The following is an 11,784-nucleotide window of genomic DNA, read 5'->3' as shown; positions in this document are numbered from 1 at the left end:
TTAATGAGAATGGGGTGAGAGACAGTGTCGAAAGCCTTCTGAAAGCCCAGGAAGACTATGTCCACTGCTACCCGTACGTCTAAGGATTTGGTGACCTGGTCATAGAATGCCATCAGGTTGGTCTGACAGGACCTGCCTCTAATGAACCCGTGTTGATTGCCCCTAAGGTTACTGAAATTTATTTGTATATTTAAGCAGTTGAATTTTGCACCTGGTGTTTTGTATCAGTAATACGTTTTAGTTTTTATTATGTGATGAATCTTTTTATGGACAAACTATCTGTTATAAACTCTAAGATTTATAAACTAACTTACGTTCATAAAATAGCAATTATTTTTAGTAGCATCAGTATAATAGTTATGCTGTATGTTATATCCCTAACTCCTTTTATAATATGAATTTTTATTTTGTTCCTAGCAATTGAACAAAGTTTTGAACAGGATGAGAATGCTAATATAACTTCAGTGGACCTCAGGATACGAAAAACACAGGTAGGATGCCCATAGGTGAACTGCAAGGATTAAAATAATAAAATCTCCAGAAGTATGACAGTCATCTGTAAAAGGGCAACAACATTTTCGGGAACCTGCAGGCTGTGTTATTTTTCTGTAGCTGTATTTTGTTTGTAGGATGTTGCATTATATAGATACATTTTTTTTTTTTTTTATTCTTCAAATATTAGCACTCTGTATTGTCCCGCAAGTTTGTAGAGGCCATGACAGAATACAATGAGACGCAGACACTTTTTCGTGAGCGCAGTAAAGGACGGATACAGCGACAGTTAGAAATAAGTAAGTGACCTGAATTTTGTTTCTCACTTAGAAACCTCAATTCAAATTTTAAGATTTTGCTTATCAATAGATTGTCTTCTGTTGTTAGTCCTTTGTTTTATACTGTATAGGAGTAATAATAAAACTTGCCATCCAGCTACTGGTTTTGCTTTCCCATAACTTAAACCTTAGTTTTTGATACCAATTTTTTTGGGGGGTGGGAGAAGGGTTTGGTTTTTTGTTTGGTTGGTTTTCTTGCTCTCACTGTTTAGGATTGTTCAAGCTAATGAAACAAATCCACAAAAAACGTTTTCTTAACTTGTTAAATAAGAAAGCACCTTTTAAACTGGGGAATTCAGAAAACAGTTTATGGGACCTACAAGAAACCATTTTAGAAGAGATTGCAGTTTTTTGTACTACCCTCACTTAATACAAGAGCTTCCTCTCTTGTTTCAGATATTTCCAAAGTTACAAATTTATGTGCAAGTTCAATATACCCTTGAAAGCAAGTTCAATGTCAAATGCATCCCATGGAGGTGTCATCTGACCCTCATGGTTTCTCCCAGTCCACGCAGCCCACTTCTGAATCTGGCCCACAAGGGGCTGCTGTGTGGGCAGTCTAACACACAGCAGGTTAATGTCACCACTACCACTCACCCTGTCACCAAATGTCTGGTGTGCAGTCCCTACTAGCAATGCCAGGCCGTGGTGACTTTAACCTCCCGTGTGCTCATTGTGCTGACACCAGCAGCTCTGGCAGGCATGGTGAGAAGCAACACGGACTCGATCTGGAAGTGAGTGGTCAGGCCTGAAAGAAGCCACGCAGTCTGGATCCAGCCTGTCACCTCAAATGAGAGTTTGACACCTGTGTTTGTAGTCTTTATTATACAGCAAGTACAGCCAATGTGCTCTGAAGCCATTATTGTTACAAACCATTTCAAAGGTGGTGTGGCATCATGGATGGAAGTGTTAGCAATCTGTGCTCTTGCTTGGGTGGGCAGCTCTTCCAGTGTCTAATGCCTGCACTGCAGTTGTGTCCAGTGCCGGTATTTGTTCCTTGGTTTGGATTCAGTTAAAAAGCAGAAGTTGTGAAGTTGCTAATACTTGGTACAGAGACAAGTGGGTTAGGATGAGGTGTCTATGCGCAGAGGTCCAACAGTTGCACTCAAACAGGTGAAAACGGTTAAGCAAAGAATGATGACGTGCGCTGTACAGTTTGTATGCAGGTAGTTCCTAGATGAGTGTAAATCATAGTTTGATTAAACCACATCCTGTCCATTTTTCTGCTTAGCTGAGATGAAAGCTTGGACTATGTGGTTGAGGATTCTTAGAAGTTAGTTTCAGTCAAGGCAGGGTATAAAAGAAGGCTTAATATGGTCGCAGGGTTTTTAAAACTTGATTTTATTTGGGTGTCTCTGACAAAGGATTCTTTACTGTGTTTTATTTAAACTTATGAACCGAGATGATTTGTTTGTGGATCATTTAAATGGAACACAGTTTTTGTATTTTTCCTGGTTGATTGAATATTGAATGTTATTCCCTGGCTCCAGTATCACTTGCTGAATTTTTTTCTTTCATAATGATTGCGCTTGTGAAGGATTGCTCTATTTTTAAGGTACTTTTTCTTAACATAATAAGCTGATTTTTCCACATTACAATGAATGGAATTGGTTCTAGCTTTTTTCTCAGCAGCTTAACCAGAAACCTGGCAAGTTACACCAGAATTAAACACTTATTCTGAATAACTTTAGAGCAGAAGATCAGATGATACCTTTTCATTTTGTGGATGCACCTTAATACAGAACTTCTTGTGAATTGCCTGTTAATATCATCAGTCTTGTGCATATCACAGTTTCCCAGCTCATCATTCTGTAGCCGCCATGTATTATTTCAAGTGCTTGCAGGGAAAAGTAACATTAGACATTTTTTAATGAATTTGTAACGGGCTCTGTGTTTGCTTGACAACTTCTCAGTCAGCAGTTTTTTGCTGAATGGGTGTTTTGCTGACTCACAGTTGTAGGTGAGTCATTGTATCACGTGGGGATAACGGTAATCAGAGTGGCTTTCTGTAGAGGACCTGAAGTGTAATTGAGAAAATCCCCAGAGAACAGACTAGGAAGTCAGAGAAAGGCAAATGAGAAAGGAACATAGGACTGAAGAAGACCTCTATGGTTACGTGGTCTACAGCAGGCACCGGGACATATATTTTAATTCATTGGCTAGGATTTGGCTGAATCTTGTGAACTTTTGTTTTGAATTCTTGTAAATAATGCCAAATTCCAGAAAGAGATAAGTACAGATTCCTGGCCACTTTTTTCAATTCTAGAACAGGACAGAGGAAGCTGGGTCCATATGATCAGCCAACTCTTTGCACCGTAAATTGCCTGCAGGACCACAGTTATTTAGCTTCTGTATTTAGGACTGGGCTTTTACGTGAACATTTCTGTTCCCTAAGCAGCCTGAGGACAGAAATAGGCTCATAATACCATATAATAATAATAATAATAATAATAACAGCAGCAAATATTATCACTGTTGTTCTTGTAATCTACTTGAGCAGTGAGACTAGAGTAACAAATCAGACAGTTACTATAGTAGAATATGGGCAATGGCAACGGTAGGAAAGCAATGCGAGTTAACAGAAGTGACAAGTTAATACAGCTGAGGCAAATATCTGTTATTAACTGTTACATACGATCACTGTTCCTGATAAGAAATACTTGTCTTTTTAAATTATGAGCCTAGCTATAGTAAATAATTTTATTATGAGTAGTTAAAGTAATAATACTTCCTAACAGTAGAATATGCCTTCTTCCTAGCTGGAAAAACCACTTCTGATGAAGAACTGGAAGAAATGTTAGAAAGTGGTAATCCTTCTATTTTCACTTCTGATGTACGTATTTACAACCCAGTTTGTGGCCATCGTATATTTCTGCTGCTTCCTTTGTTCAAGACCATGTCAATTACATTAATCATGTCTGTCTGTTTCTTTGTTTCTTCTTCCAAAGATTATATCAGACTCCCAGATTACTAGACAAGCTCTAAATGAAATTGAGTCCCGTCATAAAGATATTATGAAACTGGAATCCAGTATACAGGAACTACATGACATGTTTATGGACATGGCAATATTTGTTGAGACTCAGGTAACTGAACCAATTTAAATATACTCTTCATTTTCTGTAATTGAGAATTTTTTGAGTTTTCCTGTTTAAAAATATGCAAAAACAGTTGCATTCCTTCAAATCTTAGTCTTGCCACTTGCAGCCTTTTTATAGCTATTATCTGTTGTTTGAATTCTCTTATCGCAACCTGTGAAACTAAAGAAAAGCTGCTGAATATTGACATTAATAGATTTAAAGCCGAAAATTATCATTTGCTCACATCTATTTGGGATAATCATGTAATCCATCATGTACAAAAAATTGCTAGATGTTACTGGATAAGCATGTTGCAGTATGTATGTCTGTGTGCGTTTAAAAGTATAAATCCCAAAGATGAAACTGATTTTTAGTTATACCGTCTAATGTCCTAGTCAGGACTAGATAATATGTTGGATAAATACATTGACCTAGATTTAGATTTGAATAGTAAGTAAGAATAATTGGTCTGACTATGCCACAGCAACAAGGATTTGTTAGGTATGGCAAGAGACTAGAATGTGCTGGACTGGAATTTGCAGAGAAGCATAAAGAAGACTTGCACAATGTGTACCCATACTTCCATATAACTTAATGTTAATAGGAATACAGTGGAAGAGCAGTGACTGCAGCTGCTCAATTTCATGATCATTATGTGGTTAGAGGTGGAAAGAAAAGATACTGGGGGTTAAGCAATTACTCTGTTTTCATTCTTCATGAGGCTTGTTCAGTTGACCATACTAACCCAGGTTTTTAGGATTAGTTGATCTTTTTTGCTGTGAAAATAAAATGTACATTAAGTGCATGATAATTCAATAGGTAGTATTGTAATCAACCTTCATTTAAGCAATCTTTATGAAGGAGTTCATACTTTATTGCACGTGTAGCTTTAATACACAATGAACAATTGTGAAAACAACTAATAGATTGTAAATGTGTGGAAATGAACAAACTTTACTTGTGCATCATTCTTTAATACTTTGCTGTTCGCTGCTGCTGATTATGACTTCTGATGGACAGAAACACCGGTAACAGATCTGTTGTAATATATATCAGCAACCTTGCATTTCAAGTTCATTCGTCGCAACTAAGCTAAAATTTATTCTGAACTGGCATTCTAAGCTGTCAGTTGTGCGGAATCTTTGTCCTTAAAAACTATGACTAATTTGGGGTATGTCTAGGTACATCTGCTTGCGGTTTCCAAAAACGTGTTCAGACATTTTTGACCTCTTCCGTATGCCAGTTCCAGACTATCTGTTAAATCATACCTTGTTCTTAGGATATGCTTTAAATTATCAGCATTTTATTCCTGTCTGCCCTGTTGTTTCCCCCACCCATCTAAAATTTTCTAAGAGACCTTGCTTCTTGTTCCCTTTTTTCCCATTACATATGGATGCAAAAAATGTCACCCATTAATTCATTACACAAATAATTCCTTCCCTTTTTAAAAATGTTACATTTATGTGGCTGTCTTCAGGTCCAGCATACTGGTTTTTATGATGTTGCTCTTGGTGATAACGCCTCTTAATAACTGTATTTTAAGGGAGAAATGATCAACAACATAGAAAAGAATGTGATGAATGCGTCAAACTATGTAGACCATGCTAAAAAACAGACGATACTGGCTACTAAATATCAAAGTAAAGCACGAAAGGTATGTTTTCCTATAACTATATTAAGAATTTTACTAGTATGGCACAATACAAAAAAACCTTTTTATTCTGTTCTTTTATATGTTGTAATTTAATTTGCTTGTTTCTTTCTTGTAAGGCTTGGCATGAAAGCGATGCTGCTTTGCTTGCTTTAGAGTTACTGTAGAGGATTCAGACTAAATTAAACTGGACTAGAAAATTTTTATCTAAGTTCTTCATGGTCACTGCTTTCCCATCTATTTCATACTCACTTATTACAGGATGCAGCTTCCTGAATCTGTTCTGAATATTCTTTTAGTAGTATTTTGGATATTGCTTCTGTGTAAGGAGAACAGATAGTGATCCACACACTAAATAAAGACTCTTAGGCTATGTCCACACAAGCATGGACGTTTGTTTCCCTGGGCTCGAGAAGCTGCAGCACACCTTGTCCCACCTGTACCATGCAGCCTCTGGCACGCAGCAGGGTATCCTGGATGGGGGTGGGGGAGGCTGGGGCCAGCAACTATGCCCCGTGCTGTTTTTTTGCAGCATTTTTTGTTTTTGACACTGGGATCTCCTGGTGTCAAATTTTGGTGCCACATTGCAAATTAGCAATGCAGTGAGTGGGTGCACATGTGCCACATGCCGTTTGCAGCGCCTAAGACGGTTTTGAGATGCCACAGACTGCATGTGCATGCTCATCTGGATATGTCCTTAGCGTTCTTTTGCCATCACAATAAATTGAACATACAGAAAATATAAACCCCTAGAGAGTATTTAAATTGTAATGCAAGTAAATATCCTCCGTGACTCCCTTTATTCATTTACTACGTCATCTCAGAATTTTTTGGGAGCTAAGTGAGTTTATAGCAGTACAGGTACTCCCCACTTATCGTCCCAGTTAATATTGTTTTGTTATTACGCCACTGATCTATTAGAGGATATACTTGTTTAAAGTTGTGCAGTGTTCGGTTATAACATTGTTTGGCTGCTGCCTGCTACTAAATAATTACTGTGATGTAATTGGATTTGCTTAATACCGTTTTGCTTAAAGTCACATTTTCTGAAATTAATAATTCTATTTTAACCTTTTCTTTGACAGAAAAAGTGGATAATTGTCATTGTATCAGTGGTCTTGCTTGCGATAATTGCTCTAATTATTGGTTTATCAGTTGGTCGGTGATGGCTGGATAACTTCAGCATGCATGCCTCTCTGCCAGCTTGGCAGTAAGTAACTAATCCACTACTTTTGCTTTTGTTCAGCATTGGCAACTCACTAAGCAAAGGCACTTTACTGTTCTGGCTCTTAATACCCATACAGTATAATGACCACACAAATGTGGATGAATTACTAGATCGGATTCATCATAAGTTCCTGTAAAAGCCCTTGTGTGTTTTCACAAGTGGGCATCTTGCGAATAATTAAAACTGTGACATCTAGTGGTAAATTACTCAGCTGGGAGATCACATGAGATACCTGAACATTTAACATCAGTGGGACCAACATTGGTCTGCACTTTCATTGGCGTATAACTTTTTCAGATCATTTTTTTTATATGTTTAAACAGAATTTTCAACACAGACCCATGCTACATTTTTCTGTGTGCTTCTGTTTTACAGCACAGATCATCCTTACATTTTCCAGTTTGAAACAATATTTTTAACCAGCTCTTGTAGGAGATGAGAACAGCTAAAATAGGAATCTTCCTAAGAGGTTACTTTAGGGATCAGACAAGGCAGTTTCTTCTAAAACTTTTAGAACAGCTTTTTTGCTGTATTAGTAGAATAAATTATTGTTGTCCACGTAGCAGCGCCATGTCCAGTTCAACTTTGATGAGCAAAATCATTCACTTTCTAATTTTAGGACATGAAGTTAATTAAACTAACACTTTTTAACATTGGAATGTTTTGTTTTTGTTGTTATTGATTTAACTTTAGTTTAATTAGAAATTACTAAATGTACTAAACTACATAGAATCTCAGATAGCTAACTGTGCATTGGACTTCGTAATATATTATACTCTATGAAGCCCATTTAGTTGGGCTGTGCGAAGCTTTGGTCCCCAATTTGATTTGGCAGAGATTCGGCACAATTCGGTGGCCTAATTGCTGAATCCAAATCAAATCAGAGGACCTTTAATTGCTCTGAATTGAATTGGAGCCCTCCAAATCAATTTGGAGAGATTCAGAAAGATTCAGAGATTGGGACAGAGACATAGCTTTAAATATTTTTTCTACGTACCTCTATGTAGCAGGCAGTTTGTGAATGCTGCAATGGTGGGGCACATGAAGTGTCCCACAGGAGCGCGGGGGACTCCTAAGTCCACTCGGCAGCAGACCTGGAAGTGGACCAGAAGTACTGCTCTGCCAGAGAGCACGCGGGGTGGGGGGGGGCGTGCCCCCCGCCAGCTCAGCAACTGATACCTCCTTGGTCTGGGGGGGAACCCAGAAAGGGCACAGGGCCCTTGCGCTCCTGTGGGATGCTCCATCTAGCCCACCATCGCAACATTCACAAGCCGCCCTGGTACCAATGATTTAGTATATAATTGGTTTACTGACTTTTACTGCATGCTACTTAATACTCTGTGCATTCTTAAAGCTATAAGACACAAGTATCTACCAAAAAAGGTTAACGTAAGAATTTTTCCAATTTTCGTGTTATGAATGTATATTTTTTTCTTCATTCTCAGCTTTCATATTTAGTGAATTCTAATGTATTGACGGAATATACTTTTCCTTTTAATTATAGATGTTCCACAAAATAAATGGACAAGTATTAGGTTTATAAAGTCAGTATTGGGTTCTCTCTTCTAAAAAAAAAAAAAAAAAAAAAATTTGAGTCACATATCAATATTCATCCATATTCTGTGTGTGATAGATACAGAATATGCATATGTGGTTACAAAGTAGATTGGAATTCTGATATGGTGCCTTAATCTAGATTTTTCTGGTTTTTTTTCAGAAAATGATGTTCATAATTATTTGTGTAACTGTCTTGCTTGTGATCCTTGGAATTATCCTAGCAACCACGTTCTCATAGCAAGCATATTCCAGGAAATATGAATCTTCAGACACTCTAAATCACAGCTACACTAAAACTAAATACTGTAGTTTTGTGTAAGGGATGTTTTACACCAAGTTACCATGATGAGCTATCATTAGAAATTTAAAAAAGAAAACTCAGTGGTCCTTAATGTTTAACACTATTGGAGAATTGGACTAGTTATGGGATATGGGTTTGGATTTCATCCTAAACTGCATGCATTTGTGAGCATGAACCCTGTTTTTAACCAATTTAAAAGTCAAGTTAGTTGAGAAATCAGCTTTTGATTTCATAGTGTTATGAACACAATTTAATTAACAAAACACTAAATAGTTCTATATTTGGCTTTACTCTTCAATTGCTAATATAAATCTAGTTAAGAATGTTGGTAGCACATTTGTGTTCTCTTCTTATTAGGAAAATAATTGATTTTTTGAACACTTCTAATGAGTTGCTAGCCATAACTTTGACTACAACATTAGCTATTCAATCATCTTTCTGTATCTAGTTTTTAAAGAGAAATATCTTCCCCTGTGGCAAGTACTGCATTATTTTATTTTCAAACTCAGTTTTCACTTAAGGATGATATTATACAATTGTTTTTCATCGAGGAAAAACCCAGGTTCCAGAAAGCTTATGAAAAGGAACTGAAATGCCTTCTTTTTATAGTGACTATAACATATTAAACTGTTTCTTAAAATCTCTCCAGAAGATGATTTGGAAAGTTTCGCTCAACAACACTGCAGCAAGTTGCATTAACGTAGAATTTGAAAAAAGGCCTGGATTTCACACATCACTGTGAAGCTTGCTGTTCAATTTTGTATTATTTATATTAATTTGCTGTGTTTTAAAAAAGATTTTAAGCAATTAATCCACATAATTAAGAAAATGGTTGCAATACTTTCCTGGAATAATAATGCAGTAATGAACTGCAAATAGCATTTGAGCTTTTTAGAAAGATATGCACGATAAATTGTATTTTAGACCATAACACTAAATTGACTGATCAGTTTAGCCTTACAATTTATGTCAGTATGGCCAAATCCCATACTTCATCTTGTTCCTCAAAGCAAAAATCAAGCCTTAATTTTCTAGTGTTTTGAAAATGGTAGTCCATGATGAAAGCAAACAGGAACAAATATGCTTCTTTTAGTTGCATTTTAGTTTGGGATTTGCTAAATGAGACACTGATTTGTTATGAAATTTACTTTTGTGAATTTATGTAACATGTATGAAGTGTTTAGTGTTAATAATATGTATCGGTTATGCTAGTTTGTAAAGTTTTTAAAACTTTTCAAATGTAACCAATATAACTGAACTTATTGTTACATTCTGTACTTGTATCTTTCTGTGTAAAATGTTTGTAATTTGTATTTTAATTTCTCATTGTTTAAATATATTTGTCTAGATATGTTGAGACAAATGTCAAACAAGCATAATGGGTGCCTTCGTAATACCTGGCCTAAAACTTTGTTTGTTATGATTTGAAAATATTACTCTCCTTGGAGATGATGTTATATGTAAAACCTTTTTTATTCCTGCAGTTTACTAAATCCTTAAACATTAAGATATATTTTTATTTAAAATATCTGAGATCCATCTTATATACTAAAATGTAGCTTTAAGAATACAGGCCATTTAACTGCTTCCTAGTATTCAGCAATGCGCACAACATATAGCATCTATTGAGGAGTATTCCTGCACGATAGTGCCGAAATGTACTGTGAATTTCTCTTCTGATTTGTAGCTAGTCCTAAACAAACTTGTAAAAAAAAAAAAAATAGTCATGGACTCTTTTAAGTTTACTGAAATTTTCATCATCAGTGAACATTTTTGTTTTAACCCTCTGTTGGAATCTGAGAAGTCTTCAGTGGTTATGAGAGGGTCTTTGTGTAAAGTACTCATGAGGTTGGTTTGCCTTAATAAGTAAAGTGCCTTTTATTGTCTAGCTTTTTTCCGATTATTTTTTCAAGTCAAACTTATTTATAGGAATTTACAGAATATTTTAGTTCAGGAAATACTCCATGCTGTCATTTCAGTCATCACCCACAATGCCAACTGCATATAATAACTTTGTGGTTTATCTGTTCATGTACAAGTGATTCTTTATCAGTAATATCAATTGCCTAGATCATGTACTTGTTATATAATTGCCTCAAATCAGTTTTTTATATATATATATATATATATCTAAAAGACAAAGAAATAGGTATGTGGCGTTGTGTAGAATGTTTATATAGATATGCAACGCCACATACCTATTTCTTTGTCTCCTCAAAACTTAAGAACTTATTTCTAGTAAAATTTTATGGGAAAGTCTTTAATCCCCTATGTACAAATAAATTTATCTAAACAATACTTTTTTGTGGTTGTTATTATGTTGAATATATTAATGTTTACACAGGCTGTTGGAAATGTGTAGATGTGTGGATGGTATATTAATTAAAGCTTTTGTGAAGATCCAAAATCTGATGTTCTGTAGAATAGGAGAGAAAAGGCCGTAGCCTCAAGCGTTTCCTTTTACAAAAATCTCTTATTAGAGGGAGGTCCCAATGTTATAGTGCAATCATTGATATTGGTAACTTAATGAAGCCATCCCATGAGGTGAAACAAGAAATTTTTTTTAATGAACACATTTTAAAGACATTGGCACTGCTGATTTTTAATAAAAACAGTCCTTTATTTACACATTTATGTCCGTAGATTGGGGTACTTACGAGAGAGAAAACTAAAGCCGGTAACTACTAATAACTTGAGAGAAGGGAAAGCAAGGGAGTTCCCGAATGGCTCTGCAGTGAGTATTGATTTTATTACTAAGACCTGGGGCTTCCATTTCTACATCCCTGGCTTAAATTAAGATTACAAATCAACATTTTGTCATGGTATTATTGGAGTGATATTGTAGCTGTGATTAGTCCCAGAAATATGCAAGAAGCAAGGGTTTTTGAGGTGATAATCTTTTATTTGACCAGCTGCATAGTTGGTAGAAATTTTAGACAAGATTTCAGGTTCAAGGTACATTCCCTCAGGTGACCTATGCCATTGGTCCATTAACAAGGTCACCCCCCCAAAATTGCTGCTGCTCGCAAATCAGGTCTTTGGTATTTTGGATCACAAAGAGCTAAATCATGGTAATCTTATTCATTTTGACCAGTGTTATTCCATGAAACGTCATGTTGACTTCCATGGGATTTCCA

The 11,784-nt window shown here is 36.0% G+C and overlaps 1 protein-coding gene across 2 annotated transcripts in view; it reads left to right on the top strand.

Annotated features, from left to right (window-relative positions):
* Nucleotides 1-10,945, top strand: part of STX2 (syntaxin 2) — a 44,544-nt gene extending 33,599 nt beyond the window's left edge. The window contains exons 5-11 of one of the 2 annotated variants that reach the window (XM_019538965.1): nt 418-491; nt 683-791; nt 3,590-3,663; nt 3,779-3,916; nt 5,454-5,564; nt 6,647-6,771; nt 8,507-10,945. In XM_019538965.1, coding sequence (XP_019394510.1) covers nt 418-491; nt 683-791; nt 3,590-3,663; nt 3,779-3,916; nt 5,454-5,564; nt 6,647-6,727 — 587 coding nt within the window. In that variant the 3' untranslated portion in view covers nt 6,728-6,771; nt 8,507-10,945. The remainder of the gene's footprint in view (nt 1-417; nt 492-682; nt 792-3,589; nt 3,664-3,778; nt 3,917-5,453; nt 5,565-6,646; nt 6,772-8,506) is intronic. The other variant, XM_019538966.1, reaches the window with a different exon arrangement.
* Nucleotides 10,946-11,784: the final 839 nt, after the last annotated feature.

This window comes from Crocodylus porosus, unplaced genomic scaffold (assembly GCF_001723895.1).
Source record: "Crocodylus porosus isolate Cpor-Errol unplaced genomic scaffold, CroPor_comp1, whole genome shotgun sequence".
NCBI classification, from domain to species: Eukaryota; Metazoa; Chordata; order Crocodylia; family Crocodylidae; genus Crocodylus; species Crocodylus porosus.
This window is presented reverse-complemented; position numbering and strand designations above follow the sequence as displayed.